At 42.9% G+C, this 18,918-nt stretch overlaps 1 protein-coding gene across 1 annotated transcript in view; it reads right to left on the bottom strand.

The window, feature by feature from the left end:
- The window catches only part of stpg2 (sperm-tail PG-rich repeat containing 2), a 53,442-nt gene that overhangs the window by 16,562 nt on the left and 17,962 nt on the right, over positions 1-18,918 (bottom strand). Inside the window, exon 10 of the mRNA XM_029259721.1 lies at positions 17,944-18,033. Coding sequence (XP_029115554.1) covers positions 17,944-18,033 — 90 coding nt within the window. The remainder of the gene's footprint in view (positions 1-17,943; positions 18,034-18,918) is intronic.

Below are 18,918 nucleotides of genomic sequence, written 5' to 3'. Positions count from 1 at the left end.
CACACACACACACACACACACACACACACACACACATTCTAAGGGCTATATAGCCTCACCAATTCACCTGAAATGCACGTCTTTGCGGGAGGAAACCAGCAAAGTCAACATAGACTGAGCCAGATTCAAACCCACATCTGAAAAAAGAAGCATAGGGACAGTGAAACACCAGCTCTACACAATGTGCTTGTGTGTGCGCGACCATGTTCAATGAACGAACGCTCGCGTACCTAGATCTTCTCTCATCATCTTTCAGTCCAGGAATGGACCTTCAGAGGGACCGTGACATCTGGAGTCTGTAAAGGGCATCCATCTGCCATCAGGTTGCAATGCGCATGCTGTGATGCGCAAGGTCTGCTGACACACTGCTGAGCTAACATTGCTCTTCGTTCTGCTCTCGCAGGAACAAGCGTTGCATGTACCGGCTGCTCAGTACACACCAGTGCACTTCCACCGGAGCTCATCGAACAAAAACACCCAGGTCAGTTTGATTATTTAACCGCTCCAGGAGAGAGCCCTACGAACACCCATTTTCCTGTCCAGTGCCTGGCCTCAAGTCCTGGACTGAAGGTGCACACCCATGTGCATCATTGTACTCGGGGCCTTTGCTCACAATTTTCCCCAAAACATCTTACAAGGTAAACCGCTGCTTTTCATTCACATTTACATTTCTTTTTGGATTCTTTTGTCTAAAGCAATTTACATATTTATATCATAGAAGAGAGATTAGCAATGAGACTAGCTAGCTGTGTCAAAATCAGATCAGGATTACTTCATTGTCAGACAAAGAGGTACGTAGCGTACACTCAATGAAGTGACACAGCTGAAGCTAGATGAAGTTAGAGTGTCTGAGTTCAAGAGATAACGCATGCAGTGCCAAAGTCTATAGAGCCGGGCCTCTCCGGGGACTCGAACATGCCATCTTTTGGGTCTTTAACCCCAATGTTAACAGGTGCTCCAGAATATGCAGGTGGCTCTCACATGTACAGTATCTGGGACACCATTGAGTGAATTTTCCCTATTGGGCAGAAAGCAGGATGGGCATGAAGGGCATGAAGGAGGAGCCACCTTGCCAGCAGGCAGGGTTCTGCAAACATCAGGACCCACCGCCGCTCTGATTAGCTCCAGACCCTCAGGCTCTGCAAACTCTCAACATTCCAGCGAAAGGGATCTCCGTCCTCTGGCGGATTTCCGGCCCCACATCCAGCACCCTTGCTTACTCCCGCACAGATGCCTGTACACAGCTGCCGGGCACATGTGGCTGTGACCGGTGGATGGGGAAAACCGTATGACGAGGGAACAAACAAGAGGGCAAAACAGCGGGAAGACCATGGGTCCTATCACAGGAAGTGGTGTTCAGGGAGAAAAATAAGGAGTGTTCTCACTGTTCTCCTTCAAGAAGAAAAATCAAATAATAGGTGAGACAAAACACAGGAGGTGACTTGTTCACTTCAGGTGTTTTTTTACAACATTCCAAAATTGCTCAATTGAGTTCGAGTTGGTAACTCGGAGACTTGCAAAATGTAGCCATGCTGACCGCTGTACCCCGGCAACCACATGCGTTCTGTGGAAGTAAGCTTTGCAATCTGAGAAAACACCCCCTCCCAGCAGGAAAGAAACCGTGTAAAATGGAGTGAGTCAGGTGATGACTCAGTACCATTAGGCAGCAATCAGAATCAACTTGGCCTTCCAAGGCATCTCTGTAGGAGGCCCAGCATGTTGGATATGTGGCCTCCTTGATTTATCTACGCTTTTCCATTTGTTGCCAGTTACCTGTATGCTCTCCTTAAATCCATCCCTTCTGTAGTTTAGCGCAACACAAAAAAAAATTAGAAATGAGTGTACTGCAATAATATTTTCTAAACAAGTTAAAGTTCTGAAGGTGGATGTATTCTCCGGAGGGGTTCGAGCCACAAAAAAAGGCAACGTATCTGATGCGGATGAAACCCTGTGACAGAGCTCCCGGGAGGTGGGGACAATACGGGACAAATCCAATCAGATTTATGGGGACAGAGAATTTCCTGAGGCGACTGTCATTGTGTTTGCAGCATAAATTATTTAGTGACAAGAATATGGGAGAGCCGCCCTCGTGTGTGCTAAACGTGTGCATTTATTAATGATTTATTCAGCCGCGGAGCTTCACCCGTCACGTTTACAGCACTCCTGAGATCGGCGACTGAGGCAGCATGCTGATACCTCCGTAAATCCGCACCGCATCCTTGCGTTTGACACTGTCAGAGAAGATCTGTCAGATTGTTGCGACAGCCACTTGAGCAAACTGAGGCTCTTCACAGTTGAAGAGCATAGTTACTTCTGTTACGTGTGGCCAAACCAGGAATGGTGGTCCTTTAGGTGCCCTGATTTGGGAGGAGACTGGGAAAAGGCTTCGACCAACTGTGACTGGTGAACACCGAAGCAGAAGATTAAGATCTGACCCTGAACTGAAAAGAGGGAGTTGGAAATGAAGATTACCAGGGCATCTTAGTTCACTGTAGTACAAGCAAGTTAACTGCCTCTCATCCGGTAGGATGTAGTTTCCAAAGAGGACACTGACTGACATGTACTGTGTAAAGAAAGCAATCACCTTGGCCTTGCAGCACCCCTTCATGTAGAACCGAGCACGCCTGTGGGGTGCTGGGGATGGCCGAATTTTATCCCAGAATCAGAAATGTCTGAACTTGGACTGAGAACAAGGAAAGCTAAACATCACATTTAGTAAAAATATTTGCATGACACTGTGTAAGACTAACATGTGATCTGCCCTTGCAGAACTCTTCTGCTTTGATCACTGGTACTGTGCCTGGCTGTTCGGCAGCAGGTAGGTAGGTGCCTTTTAATTTTTCATCCCCTTTGTGCCCTCTTGATTCACGAAGCAGGGAAGCTGCTGAAGCGCCCTAACTCACTGTCTGGGGTCTTCCCAGAAAAAGTTAGGAACTGACTAAGACTTCAGAGACAGTCAGTCAGTCATTGAGACATTGAGTCATGGTCTCAGAGACCAAAATTCAAGAAACCTCATCAAAATCAAAATGTCCCCCGGATTCTGCTTCTTGTCCCACATTTAAAACACGTTGAGGCAGGGATCTAGTTCCAACAACTTCCTCATGACTCCGCCAAGTGTTTAAAAACTTTACGGTCAAAAGCTGTTGTTTCCATGACAACCCCCAAGGAAAGCTAATAAGACATATTGTGAGAGCAGACATTGACTGACGTTCCTTGTTCTGACAGTGTTTACATTCTTATTGTTGAATTTCGACCCTCGGCTCCATTCTTAACTAGAATCAGGACTGAGGATGACATTCTCAGTTGACCATGGACAAATCATTACCACTAGTATCAGTTAATCCTGCAGAATTCCAAATCCCATATTCAAATATATGTGTGTTCTCATTAGTATGGGACATATATGATAATTTATGGTTTAATATGTATGATAATATGTCATTGTGCCTAAACCCAGAAACATTATTCACATATACATTTGAATTTAAGACAGTTTATCCATTAACCACCAATTTAGCTATGCCAGGGGTATAAAGAGGGTCAAGAACAACTGTGAACCATCAGATTAAAATGTTCTGCAAAGACCTGAGTAAACACTGCAAGAACATAACCCTGCACTATTCTGTATATGTAGTAGTATTTAATGTTAAACATGTAAAATCAGAGATCCTAGTAAACACACAGGTTTTTGACACACTGCAATTACAAAAACTATTTAAAGAAAATGCGCGGCTTCAAGGAATAGATACAGGCAGACACATGGACGGTAAAGACTGAAGCAACATGATAGAAGTAGGAATGATAAATTACAGAGGCTATATGAAGATGAGGAACAAAGTCATACTGCTTCAAAGTGTAAGTTGTCTCAATGTAGGAAATTGCTACGTGTCAACCAGACCACAAAATGATGCAAAAACTTCATCAAAATACACTGTAAAAAAGCTTTTCTGAATAGGAAAATGTAACGGTGGTGGACTTTAATTATCCCTTAATTAACTGGATAAATATATCATATTGTGTAAAATTGCACTTTTGCAGAATTGCGCTAGGTGCTGGATGCTGTTTATGACTTTTTTAAAGGAACATCCAACCTCCCGCGTCAGGGCAAAATCATTTCCTGGCTTCATTTATTGTAACAATAAGATATAATTAGAATAATGGATATAATACTAAAATAGGTATGGCTGCATTTAATGCACAGCCTCTCTTAAAATTAAATATAATTTCAGAAAAGCCAAGATCAGAGAACTCTAAATGAGATGCAATTTAAACTCACCAAAATTATGCTGAAATTATTCCACAATTAAGAAAAAAAAAAAAAATCTCCTAGGTAGATAAGTACATTTTTAGTTTAAAACAAAAGAGGTGATTGTAAAATGATGCAAAAGAGACTACTCAGGAAAAGCACCGCTAAAAATGCAAAAAAGAAACAATGGGTTTTTATAAAAAAAACAAATAATGTTAGGGAAAAAGAAAAGTTAAACGGGAGAGATTATATGCTCTGAAAGTGTTACGTTTACCGTAGATAAAAATACAGTGAAGAAACCCATTTTATGCTGAACTCCAAAGAGACCATTGGAGATATTCCTTCGGTATTATCTGATACCAGGGTAGCATATGAAAATATTATATAGAATAATAGATGTGGAAGTCCTGACAACATTGCTTAAAAAAAAACATATGAGCAGTAAGCCAGAAAAACGATGGAGTATACCTGTGAAGCTCGAAAAAAAATGGGAAAATTGCTTTTCAGTAAGTTATAATAATCTCCTGTGACTCTAAAAGGCAAATGCTCCTGGAAACTAAAGAACCACTTGGGGAAACTTGGATCTCACAAAGTTATGGAGATTGACAACAGCAACAGGGTGGAACTGCTTCACGATGAAAATAATAGAAGATCAGTGAAATATTGTTTCCTTTTTGAGGAAGTTCCTTTGCAAATTATATCAATACTATTATTTCAGTTATGATTCAAATAGCAAAATATGGCACAAGTGACTTTTTTATGAATACAGTTTCATCCATCCATTTTAAGTAACCGCTTTTCCAGTGCCAGGTCACGGTGGTCCGGAGCCTATTCTGGGAACACAGGGCATAAGGCAGGGCAGACCCTAGGTGGGCTACCAATCCATTCATTCACTCACACACACATACGTTACAGTTATCAGTGATTAGTGCTACCCTCTGCACCACCCTGCAAGAATTAACATGGCAAATACATTCACAGCAAGTTCAGGGCAGGATCCAAAAATCAACAATAGGAGAGAGAAAAAAAAATGAAATGAATGATGTGGTAAATGTGATTGGTGTCAAACATCGAAGTGTCTGATCGTCCCTGTATGCATAAACGACCTGGACAAAAGCATCAGTACTAAAACAGTTAAATTTTCAAAGAAATTTAACAGGGAGACACTTCAGTGCTAAAACGATCCAGGTTCATTAAAGTCAAATCCAGAAGGTAAAGTTCTGCTTGCTCGGAATTAAAGCTTCAGGCTGCCATAATTTTATGGCAGATTCAGTTAAAGACTGTGAAATATGAAAAATATTCAGCAGATGTTGTGTCAGTAGGTGTAACAGTAGATTCAGCTTCAAGAGGATCTATTACATGTGTCTTAGAAGTGGTAAGGAGAGGAAAAGGGATTTAAGGATACATTGTTATGAATTAACAATACATATCAATGGAATTCAAATGATATGTGCGTGTATATACACAATCACTAATTCACACATACAGTACACACATATATATATATATATATTCTGTAGAGTAAGAACAGAGTTCATAGAAAAAACAGCAAAGAATTGGTAGTTGGAATGAAATACATAAAATATGGAAAGATTTAAAGCATTGCAAAAAACTGTAGAGGTTTGAAAGAGGTTCCTTTAATCTTGTTAAGTGTAGGGCTCTGGGAGTTAATTCGGTTTACATATGTTTTCACATTTCTAAAAGCAATTTCAGGTTGAAAACAGCAACTTCTAACGCAGGAAAACAGAAATGGAGAGCATATTTCTCAATGACACCAAATTATATTTTCCACACAAAGACCTACAAATGAAACCATTTATCAAGAAGGATGGAATGATCACAAGTAGAGTGAGACACCATGTTCCATCACCTCCAAAAATTAGGAAAAGCGAAGACTCAAACGGGCCGAAAAAGCCCCTCGAACCATTTCTAATTTTACGTAAGAACAGATCTAAAATTAATATGACTTTATAGGTAAATCAGCAGCTCTTTCAATCTGATTTTATAGAGGCACTTGTGTTCACCGCAGGCTGTCCAGGGAACACCTGGGTTTTGGATGAAGAGGCAGACAACAGAAGTGGGTAATTAGTGCTCCTTGTATTCATCCCAGACAACACTTTAAGCTCAAACACTTCATGAACGCGTCGCTTTTGTTTACTGAATGCGTCCGTGTAAACATTGTTTTATTTCCGATGTCGTTTGTCAGAGGCTGGCTGTACGCCGCTGGAGACTGCCTTACGGGGAGAATAACAGAACCACGAATCCATTGAGTAAATCACTTTTAATTAGCCAACGTCCTATTCAGTGTTAATTTAAGGCGTGTGCACTATCTCCTCTTTCCATAGTTATTATTTCCGGTGTGCTTTTTTTTCTTGTTCCGTACATTCTGCACTGCGAACTAATTTAGCTCGCTCGTCATCTGCAACCACGCAAAAATCAGGCGCCGAAACGTGTGCTCGTCCCTTCGGGGTCTCCCAGCTCTCCAAGATAATCTGTGGGCCCCTTCAGACGTGATTACGCACGAGTGTAAAGTGTTGCAATTTTTTCTTTAAGTCTGCTCCCCTAGGCACATATTTCTAATTAGTTTGCAAATAAATACAATTTTTTTTACATTTACTTATTTGGAAATATGTCGGCGATCGCTTATTGGATTAAGACTGGGACTTGTGAAGCAATGGTTGTCAGTTCAAGACTCAGGAAGGCACCAGGTTTTGTAACTTTTACTGGAATACCACAGTAAAAAAAAAAAAATCTCACTGCACAAATGGGTTGTGTAGAATAGTAAATTTGGTAAGTCTTAGTTTTTTATAACTTTTTAGCAAGTGACATTATGATGGGGTGTTTAGTGCATAAACACCTGCTTGCAGCCTACTCCACTCCACTAGTGGGTCTACATTACGGTACAAGTTCTTAACCTTGTCTAGGATCTGACAAAAGCTATGGCGCCCTTCCTAGAAAAAAAGTCCAAAAATAAATTTGTAGAAAATGTTGCACTCAAATTATTGCATGGAAATGTATTACCTTCCCAAAGACAGTAAAAATGTTTTTTTTTTTTTCTTCAACTTGTATTAAGTTTGACAGTGTTCAAAGCAAGTTTACAATTCAACCCCTTGAAGCCCACCCAGGGACTCAGCTGAAATGTGCATGGACCCCAGGTCCAGGTTCAGAACCCTTGCATTAGGCCATCAAAATAATGTTGATGATCCCCATCAAGGAGGATGTTCTCAAGTAGGAATAAAGGAAGTGAATGGGATATGGATAAGATGCTAAGAGAACCTAAAAAGTTTGATATTTTTAAGGGATGCTGGAAAAAACTTAAACTGGTTAGTTTAGGTTTGAGTTGCTGCACGATCCTGTTCCAGCAGAACATCCCAATGAAAAGTTCATTTTACACTTCAGTTGTGAAAACTGCCCCACAGAGAAACATCTGAAACATTTAAACTGTAACTTCCTAAATACTTTATGTATTTAAATTTCACCATCAATAATTCATTTTAATTACCTGTTTCTGGGTGTGCAGGTAGATGAAAAGAACAACTTTGTATAACCAATCCTATAATGAATTCAGCAAACTAGTAATCACACAAACTGAATAGAGGATGGTTCTACAAAAACTCCAAATATAACATGCCAAAATCATAGATTGATGGTATAAGAATGAATCTATACCTGTGTTATAATTGTCATACTGCCTATTGACACAAGTTGACTGTTTGGCAGACAGAGACATTTATTTCTATACTATGAGTTCCACTGGTGCAGCTAAAATGAGAAATTTTCTCATGTGGTCACTGCAATGTAGTCTTTTTGGCTTCGCTGAATTATCCCTGAGATACACCGTACGAAACTATGTACCAAACAAGGTAAGCACACATCCAATAAGTTCAGGCATCACATGAAATCAGTTGAACAAAAAGGCTTTTTTTCTTATTCTTCATTTGATTTGTTTCTGGTCTCATACACCAGATCTTTTACGTGCACAAGCGCACAATGCAGTGTGGCAGGCACACAAACGGGGCGGTTATGAAACGGCGGAGTCACTGAGGCAGAGAACAAGCCTGCGAGAAGCAATATGGTAAGACAAAGGGGAATGTCGAGCAGCTACAGCAGGGATATACCTGCCAGGGTACAAACAAGGAAGGGTTTTCTCCAGCCAAAAAGGCAGTAAAAAACACTGAAAAATATTTATCAGCATGGAAACAGATGCAGTCTTGACGCCCTTTTACCATTTACCTGCCAAAATGAGTGAGGTTGTACGGGAGGCGTGAGGTAGGCGAGGGCGGGAGGGACGGTGGTGGGTGGGATGGCAACTCTGGGACCTGACGAGGGGCTGTCAGGAAGCCTGTGACACATCTAGACATTCCACCATCCCACCACCTCACCAGGGGGCCTTCCGTCACCACCGATCCCACACCGCCCAGCTCAGCACAACTTACCTAAGCGCACAGTGCAGGCTGCACCATGCTCCTCGGCACGCAGCTGAGAAAGGACTATAGCCCTGTGACACTGACAGAAGTACCACCGAGGGCCCTAAATAACCCGTATACATTAGAGCTGATTTGTTTTTACTGTTTTTTTTTTTTTTTTACCCCAAATGCATGCCACCCCACTCTGAAACCCACTGAGAAGGAATGGATGGAGTCACAAAATTAGATTGTATAATAACAATAACCATTAGCATGAGTATACCAGAAATGGGGTGATTAGCTGTCTGAATCTCTCTCCAAGACATCCTGATGTTATCCAAACACATAATCTGTGATGTGAACATTTTGTTTATTGTGTTGCATTACTTATCCGCTTAGAAGACGCTTTTACTGATAGTAGCTTAAATAAAATGTTATTTATACCCATAAATGAAATTTAAGGGCACCATTTCTGCATATAAATCAGATTCTAGTGGACACAGACAAAAGGACAGAAAAAAAACTCCAGGAGGGCCCCTTTTGTTGTTCCCTTCAGCAAAGTGCTTATCGTGAATTGCCTCATTAAAATACCCGTTTATAATAATGACTAAATTCACAATACGATCCCCATTAAGGGCAATTTTGAATCACCAGTTTGTATAAATAGCAATTCTTTGGTCTGTGGGAGGAAACTCCACAAAATGGGGCATACAGACATTTGGGGGCAAACTCACCAACCCTGGATGAGAGCAGTTATTATTATTATTATTACTACTACTACTTTTTCCAAGGTGACTTACACACATTAGTATCTTTAAGGTAGCAAGGTCTTGTAAAAATGTAGTATCCTTCTAAATGGTGTTTTATTCTATTCGTTTAAAGAGATTATCTTAAGAGTGACGCACAACAAAAGGACCTTTATCATTCTTCCTCTCACACACATACACATTGTCTCTGAGACTATTTCTTCAAGAGTTTAAAAGCACGAAGGTCTCCTGTTGCGCTAATTTAATCAATGTAGCTCCCACTAAATGAGCATATGTTGAGCAAGGCTTCGATTATTATTTCCGCGCACTTCAACAGCATGGTGAACGCCATGCCCCCAGTGCCGTCCGGAGTAAATCACATTCTTCTCCTTTTCATTATTAACATCAATACTTAACCTTGACTTTGTCAGTCTCGGTTAATATCTATCCTGCCCCTGGGCCATTTATGAGAGCTATGGCTCTTCCCAGACCTGTAATCTTTGTCTGTCCGTAGGTGAGCGTCAACACGGAAGATAATAAGTCTGGCTTTGGTCTGACTGCAGTGCCCATCGGCCCCAAAGACATTAATAAAATGGACCAAGTGGGCCGGTAGTTGGGGGAGCACTCCACCGGTCCATCGCGGAGATAGGAATGCTGACCCACCAGCTGGGGGGCAGTACATCTTAGAGGAATGGTGCAAGCGGGGGGTTATTTCTGTCAAGTTATTACAGACATCTTTATCCACTGTAAATCACATGTCTTCAGTTTTATACACTGGTAATGATCCACAATATCACTTCCTGAACTGCCCAACAACAGGGCCACGCAGTGACTGATGTCTATGGGCAGTGTTCGCCCTTAGTGGACTCTTCCGTCTTATTTGCCCTCTGCTTGTCCTTGATCATTTGCCTTTGACGATAAGTGCATATATCATTTTGTGACTTTACTCTGATGTTAAGAACAGACACCACTGGATGTTGGACTGAAAGACTTTCTTACATTGATCCATAAAACATTTGAGCATCATTTGACAGCTTGCTCCCAAGGACCTGCCAGTTTCACAGAAACCAGGACCTCCTGGTACACAGTCTACCAGTAACTGGAGCTTATCCATAACAGGAGACCTCACTAACTAGAGAAACCCAGAATACAAAGCATACGAGTAACCAGTCCCCAGAGCTTCCAGCTACCTGGGTCTGTGTTGCAGGCCAAGAGTTTATCAGTGTTCATTCCCCACATCTTCCTTTTATTTCTTGCTTCTGCTTTTATGCTGTTGCTTCCCATGAGGTTCCGGAAAGTTCCTGCAGCACTACCCAGTGCCTTCTCCTCATCGGGTGTTAGAAAACCGCCTGCTATTTGGAGACACAAAGTTCCTGCATGACTTAAGAAAGGAAACCACTGTCAGTCCTCTGACAACAAGGCAAGCGGTCCGGTCTCCTGGTGCAAACACAGGGTCCCAAGTGCTGGTACCCTTGATCCTCTTGTGTGCTCATATTCTGTGCAGAATTCACTAAAGTCTGCTCATCTTACTTACATTTATTTATTTAACTGATGCTCTTCTCCAAAGCAGCTTACAACGATTTACCCATTTATACAGCTGGGTAATTTTTATTAGAGCAATTTTAAGGTACCTTGCTCAAGGATGCTACAGCAGGAGGTGGGATTCAGACATGGACACTTTGAGCCTAAAGGGCAGAGGCTCTAACTAGCGTGCCACCTGGTGCACAAGTGATACCACTTGTATGAGGAAGCAGTATTCCTCAGTTCCTTCATCTAGGTAGCAGCATCCCCCATGGAACTAGACCCCACAACAATCACTAGTGTGGCTCCTTAACCACACTCCCAGCTTGCAAAAGCTCTGTGACGCATGGATCAAGAAGATGTATAGTGACATGTGGCGCACGCAGGGCTCCTCTGCACACGGGCCAGGGCACGCTAAACGAAGCGTGACAGAGGACGGGTCTTCTGTCTCTCCCTCCTCTCGTGCTACAGTGCGAGGATAATAAAGGCTGATTAGACACTTTTAATCCCCATCGCTGTGGGATGTGGGAAGCGAGGGCCGTTAACCGGCGCGGCGTCACACGGTTTTTCATTAACTCCGCCGAGAGGAAGCCCAGCATGCCTCTCTTCCAGATCCTTTTCCATCAGGCCCTGTCTGTTTACACCACAGTGTGGGAGAGAGTAAGAGAAGGAGACAGGAGAAGAGGGGGGAAAAATGAACATCATATTTGCGTAACAGTAACATAACGCAGTATCGCCGATCACTTAATGTCCGACGCAGGGGCCCCAGACTGCCTGAAAATGTCTTCCGCTGCGGAGCATTATGGATGACGACAGTGCAGTGTGGCAGACAGGACTGGTGGAGAGAGCAAGGCAACTGGAAACGCTATGTCTCACACAGTGGTCTCCACAGACCCCACCTCCACAGCACTGCAGGGTAGCCCAGGTTCATACTCTTCACCAGGAAGGTTGTGGAGCGCTGCACCCAGACAGATGGGCTTTGTTGGCTATGCAGGATGTGCAGATCTGTGCTGCAAGTTGTGTATATCGCTCTCGGCACTGTCATCTAAACATCAGCTTTGTTTAAATTCAGAGTCACCTTACCTGGTCAAGACTTGATTCATTTTTCTGTGCTACATACAGCAGCCTGAGCCCTTTGGCTCTCTCTTCCACCCTAAAACTTTTCACTTCTGTGGTTCTTCTCTACTTCTCCAGGCAGACACCTTCAAGTCTCCAAAGTTTAAGCCACATGGCAGAATCGCAAACATGTCCCTTTATGTAATCATCAGTAGAGAAAGCATATATTTTTATGACAACAGAAACATATTGGTCAACTGTTCCAATCTGTGATTAAGCACATGGTTCCTTTTAATCGTGTGGATGTTTGTTTCCTGAAAGTGATAATAACCATTTCTACACTTAAGGCCTGCAGGAAGAGTCCCGTCCGGGTTCAGTGCTCAGAGGCCTTTCCGTCTCGGACCGTAAAGGCCCAAGGCCTGACCCTTCTGTGAACCACCTTTTCTCAGGAGTCAGCAGAACCCTTCCTGGGACTGCAGGCCAGGCGCTAGGGGGTGTGTGTCTCTCCGACCATCTGCACAGTGTTTACGACCATATTGAAGGTCTTTAAGGCCCAAGGATAAGCGTTCTGTTATCTTGTGTTCGTAGCCTCAATCGTATGTTCGCTCAATTAAGAATCCTGACAGGATGAGGGGCGAGAAAGGTTCTAAGTCTTTTTCTGCCACATCTTCCTGTCTTCAGGAAGTAACCATATACAATAGTACAGAGGGTAAGATGTTAAAACCGTTGTGCTAAAGTTATGGGGGCTGGACACAAACCAACCATGCCAACAGTACTCATTTCCTTCTCAATACCTATACTAACTACCTCAATCCACCACATATATGTGCATTTACCTGATGCTTTACCAAATATCAACAAGAATATACGTTTAGTCACAGGGCTTACTCTCCCAGATATTCCAATAAAATTATGAATTCATGCTACATAAATATTAGCAACCTCCTGATACATTTGAAGAGTTACACTTGTGTGAAAGTAACCTGCACATCTAGGGCACCAATTCTCAGACCTATAGTAGTTAAGCTTTGTAATTGACACCTGGGGTCTTTTCTCATTCTTCTCAACTCCAAAAATCCAACACACACCATCGACAACAATTTCACACCCACTTTTCTCCCTCCAGGGGCCTAGGTAAAACCCCCAGCTGCAATTTTCCATCATACATTAAAAAACAAACAAGAAGGCATAAGTGCACAACAACTGAGAAAATGTATGAAACTTACATTGATGAGAAGAAATCTGTTAGAGTTCTTGCACAAAGTGAGACTGGATCTATGAACTGTGTGGTTGTTTCTGAAGAAAGATATCGTCTTCGGTCAACACCAGATGTTACTGCCCTTCCACTATTAATCCCAAGATATAGTGAATATGTTCATCAACAACCACTGCCGATACAAGCATACAGGGAAATTTGAGCTGAAGCTCCAAAATCACAGTGAGAGACTGTGCAGACCGTGGGCCCAGAGACTCTGAAAACGGTTTGTTGTCAGAAGCCAGCCGTGCAATATGGCTCACACGCCACCGCTAATCACGACTCATCTGCGACTTAATGCGAGGCTGCCTTCTCTGTCTGAAGCCCTTAGGTTTTAATTATCCCCTAACAGTACAGGTGCCAGCATACGGATGCTTCCCGTATATCTGGAAATCAATCATTCCCGCATGATTGCTTTGGCCTGCATCGCTAGCCTGTGGGCTTTCCTATTCTGCTTGTTTCACTAATGGCGAAATATGCTACTGTATGCTATGCTTCCTCCTCATAATTTACACCAGGCCTTCTTGTTTATTGTGCACCGCTGTCCTTATACCCCCCAAAAAAAACAAGAACCACAAATCCCCAGGGGATGGCTGACTGTGAACAAGCAAATACACAAATACATATAATAATAAATAATCGCAGGTGTCTGCTTTCTGCATGGGGACACGTGGGGAAAAGTGCAGTAGCGGTTGGCAGTCACGATGGCAGAACTTGTGTTTTTGTGCGAGCTGAATAATTGAACGTGCTACGGTGATGTATTCAACCACTACTGGTGCTTCCACGTGCAAGGCGGGCCGCGATGTCACACCCATCAGCTCATTAGGCTTCAGCATCCTCTAATTACACACCGCCGGTCCCTAGCAGCGCTTCACGCCCTTGCGGAAGAGCTTGCGATTAATGTTTTAGCTGCTCGTCATTTCTGACTAAGAAGTTGGATTTTTGAAGTCTGTGGGGTCAAGTCCCAAGGGAAGAACTACTGTTGTTCCCTGGATTAAGTCCCTTTGCCTGAACTGCATAAGTAAATAAGAGCTGGTGGTGTAGCTGTTGCTCCACACATGTATAAAAGGTAGTGTTGTTCAAACAAATACACACACACATTTTCAGAACTGCTTGTCCCAGACAGGGTCACAGAGCCTACCCGGTAACACAGGGCGTAAGGCCGGAGGGGGAAGGGGACACACCCAGGACGGGATGCCAGTCCGCCGCAAGGCACCCCAAGCGGGATTCGAACCCCAGACCCACTGGAGAGCAGGACTGTGGTCCAACCCACTGCGCCACCGCACCACCGCACCCCCCTTCAAACAAATAAGTAAAAAAAAAATTATTAAAAATATTTAATGCTAATATGTATACTTTAACTGTGAGGATATCTATAGATGTGCTCTTTACTGGCAGGAACAAACACATGCCTTACCTTGGGTGAAAATGAAGCAGAGGCCAAGATGGCAAAAGAGGAATTGTGGGAGTTGGAGTTCTTTAAGTACTGGCAGGAAGAGTCCATTTGGAAAATGGATGGTAGAGACATTGTTTTATGTAACCCAAATTAAGTTGAAGAACATCGGAAATATTGTGTCTGTGAAATGTTCTTGGACTATTTTTCTGTTGTACTTTAAATGTAAGATGGATATTTGTTAATGTTAATTGGTCAATGGAATGGCTGGAGGTGGAGCCTTTTGTACATAGTTGCTTCAGTTCATAGACAAAGAGGGAAAAAAAGAGAAAAATAAAAACAACTAAACAACAAGCGAAGTGACTGTTCTAATTGTTTACTAGTGAAAGTCTCATGTTTGTATATAGTTTTTCTTGTGACATTTGCACCTGTAAACAGAGCACTGGGACATTTGCTGAAGGAAATAAACCTTTTTCGGATCCACACTAGCCTTGCATTCACCTCATTACTTGGCCAGCTGGACCACAGAGACATTTCGTCTGACAAACTGTATACATGACAGGAGCTGCTTTGTCAACGTGCCTGTTGTCTTCTCACTAAGTCTGCAGTAATAAATGAGAACGCCAACTTTCTCTTGTCCTTTCCGAGTTGCTAACAGGTCAAAACTACCTTTTATTTCTCTGCTGGTACTTGTACCTCTGTGAGATTAATACGAGCAACAAGAACAACAAGAAGGATTAAACAAGCCCAAAGAGCCCCATTGGCAAAAAGACAGAACCTCCACTAATCTTCTGAATGAAACTTGCGAAAACACACAGCATCTCCTCCCCAAAGAAGGCTATATGTTAATGGCTGTTTAGCAATTAATACTAAGAGCAACTCGCTAAGAGGGAAATTAATCACGCGTCTGGTTTTATGATGATCCAAAATGTATCAATAGAGAAGCATGCATGAGCGGAATAAAGTGCCTCTGCTAATAGCATGCCGCCCTTCTGCCGGGGGACTGATGACATCTGCCAAGAGATGCTATTTATAGAGCACGCAGGGCCTACAAGTCTCTTTCAGTACCAGGTACACAGGTCCAACTGTGCGTGGGTCCATTTCCACTGATTCACAATGTCACCAGACCAAGCAAAGATCAACCTCATCGCAAACGTGTAACCAAACACCTGGAGGAGCTCGGGAAGGCAGAGGGGGTTGGAAAGGATGATTGACAGATGGCAGGAGCCCAGCCAGTGGGAGCTTCAAGCTTGTACTGAAGTTAATGTCCTGCAAAGATGCTGTTATTAGATGTCGGTCAAAGTGACTGAAGGCACAGTGATACTTGATTCATTTGAAAAAAAGGTAAGAGAAGAGAAGTAAAAACAAGACCTGACAATGACAAAAATTCCAGAAGCACAAGTAACGGATCACATGACAGAAATGTCATCAGTAAAATACACTCATAAAGGCCCCCTACAGAAAGATGGAAACACACAGGGACACAGTCACATTCAAACACTGCTGTGCAGGCCCACAAACACTTCTAGGCGCATTCATAAACTTCTTGTAGAGACACGCATAAATACACACATACAGGGAAAGACAAAGAAAGAAATACTGAAAAATCCATGTATTCTTATAGACATGTACTGAGCTGGACATGACTGCTTACACACAGATACAAACATATCCCCATGTACACGGACAAACACACCAACGTGTCCCAGTTCTCCCTGGGCACGAGACATTCACCCCCTCACCATGGTAACAACGTTGTTAGTGAGCAACACAGGGACACAAGGCTGGTCCAGATAAAGTCCTCACCGCCAGGAAGCGGTTGCTATGCTCTGTGTCCAGGGTAGAAGACCTCTCCCTGCTCCTGTTCCCCTGTGCTGTACCTGTCTCACCCTAGACAGTGACCCTCCCTGTGGTGTGAGACCACCAGTAATGTCATTTAATGGGGATGTCAACCTTTTCATATCTGGGCTCTTTATGACTCTTACCTAGGCATGGATGGATACCTCATACTTATTTATCCTCTGCTCGATAAACTTTAAGAAGCTTAAGCTAACCTTCACCCTCCCAGAAACACATTCAGCATCAAAACCAGAACAATGTATTTCATGAACACACCCTGCTGCTTTTCTGTGTCCTTGTAATGAAATTATTTCTTATAAACACATTATACAAAAATGTGGATGATGTCTCCAAAAACTGTCCTCATGTACAGGAGAAGAGTGAAATTTTATTGCACCCAAGTACACTGGACTTCCTGTTAGTTTTGTAAAGCAAATTCAGAGTATCAAAAACCAATAATAAAACAGTGACTTCAATAAATGTCATGAAATAAAAAATGAGAAAGAAGATCCAGGAGACCTGTCATTGAAAAGTAGATCTTTTTTAAGTTTGGATATTAAAACATTTACTTAATGTTTTATGTATATTAATATTTAATGTTAACCATTAATCTATGCAGTTTTTTATTAATTTTTAGTAATTTTGTAAGCCGCTTTGGAGAAAAGCATCAGCTAGATGAACAAATGTAAATGTGATGTAAATTTTGAAAATGAGCATTTCCAAGGAAAAACACACAATAATTAACGGTCCGAGTCTGAGATATTGACACTTTCCCAGAGAATTGCTCGCAAGGAACCCGTATGTGAAAATACTTCCCCTTCATGCCTGCAGCGGGTGTACTGCTGCTTTAGCTTCTACCGTCCTCTGATCTATGACAGAACATCCCCAAAGTACAAACAGAAAACAGACTGAGCGCTATTACAGCGGTAACAAGCGTCAATGTGCAAAAAAATGTAGGGCAAACATGCCTTGAGCAGCAAGTATAGGCTATATAGCACGGGCCAATGAGTTAACACAAGCAATTATTATTATAAAAACACGGATAATTGTTAGCAAGATGGAGTCTGAAGAGGAAAGTCATCAGCCTAGGAAGGAAAATTGGCAGTGACTCCAGAGCTCTCTCAGTTGTAAGAGGCTCATTCGGCTCCTGACAGGCCAAGCCACAGACTGCCTGGGGGGTCCCAGGCAAAAAAACAGTCGCAGACGATCAGAGGCGACCGAGCGGAGGGGGTCTGGCAGGGATGCGAACGTGTTCTGGACTTCGCAGGGGGCTGTGGCGGGCTGGCAGCCGCAAGGCTGCATTTCACGCCGCGCTCTGTCAGACCAGACGGTGAGCGTAACAGAATGCTCGACGCACCCCGTGCTCTGGGGACGAGAAGCTGCTCGCCTGTGCCGGGCCGCCTCCGGAAAAGAGCGGGTTCAAGGGCCCGAGGAAGGAGGCCGCTCGGCTGAGCCACGTTCGGGTAGCGTTGGCCGCTCACCTTAGCCGCCTGAGGTCTCGCCAGACGCTCCGTGCCCGACCTGAAGACCGCCGTGTGCTGCTGCTTGTACCGCTCCTCTGTCTTCTCTACCTGCAAGGGGGTAAAGCGAAGTAAAGTTGGCCGCGTGGACACACACGCAGGGGTTAATGGACAGCTAAAGTATTACAACTGTATCCTTGAGCAAGTCACTTAACCTAGGCTGACCTTGTCAAACATACATTTTATAAACGGGCAAAATCTGAAAATAACAAGATGCTACATGTAAACAACTTTGAATGAAAAACACCTTAGCAAATGAAAGTATAATAAATATGCAGTAAACACTGTTTCACAACAACAAGGCTCCGTCGGGCAAATTAGTGAGCGCTCACGCAGAATTGCACCATTATCGTTCATTATCTTTGTTTTCAATGGTTGGACATGCTTGGCCGCGCTCATAAACCCGTGCGACACTCACCGTGCCTTTTTCTGACACAGTGCTTTGTGCAGCAAAGCTGAAAATAGTTGAACTGTTGCCAAGCAGCGCCGCAAATCACGTCACGTTGTTCTAGTGACCAACCAAACCGAGGAAGAGAGTTTTCGTTTCGTTCCATCTCGTGACAAGTACCTTTGCAAAGGAGAAGCTGATTTTGTTCATGCGTGACCGCCAAATTTATTTTAATTCTTATTAAAAGAGGGAAAAGCGGTAGGAAACTTTTTCTCAACAAATTAGATGGAAAGCTTCAGTTACATCAAATTGTCACCAAATTCAGCAAGAATATAGTTACCTACTCTAATTACTTAGTCAGCTAGCTGTCGTAAAGGACCAAAAACAGCATGTATAAAAGACGTGCAAAAGACAGTAACTGCTTGTCCTGAGCAGGGTCACGGCAATCTGGAGCCTATGCCATCAGCAATCTATAATAAGGAACAAATTCACCTACTTTCTTTTTACTTCAGTGTACAGTATCAATTTTATTGGGTAACAATGTTGAT

The sequence above is a fragment of the Scleropages formosus genome, chromosome 17, assembly GCF_900964775.1.
Source record: "Scleropages formosus chromosome 17, fSclFor1.1, whole genome shotgun sequence".
Lineage (NCBI taxonomy): Eukaryota > Metazoa > Chordata > Actinopteri > Osteoglossiformes > Osteoglossidae > Scleropages > Scleropages formosus.
The sequence above is the reverse complement of the archived record's forward strand: the minus strand, read 5'-3'. Positions and strand labels throughout refer to the sequence as shown.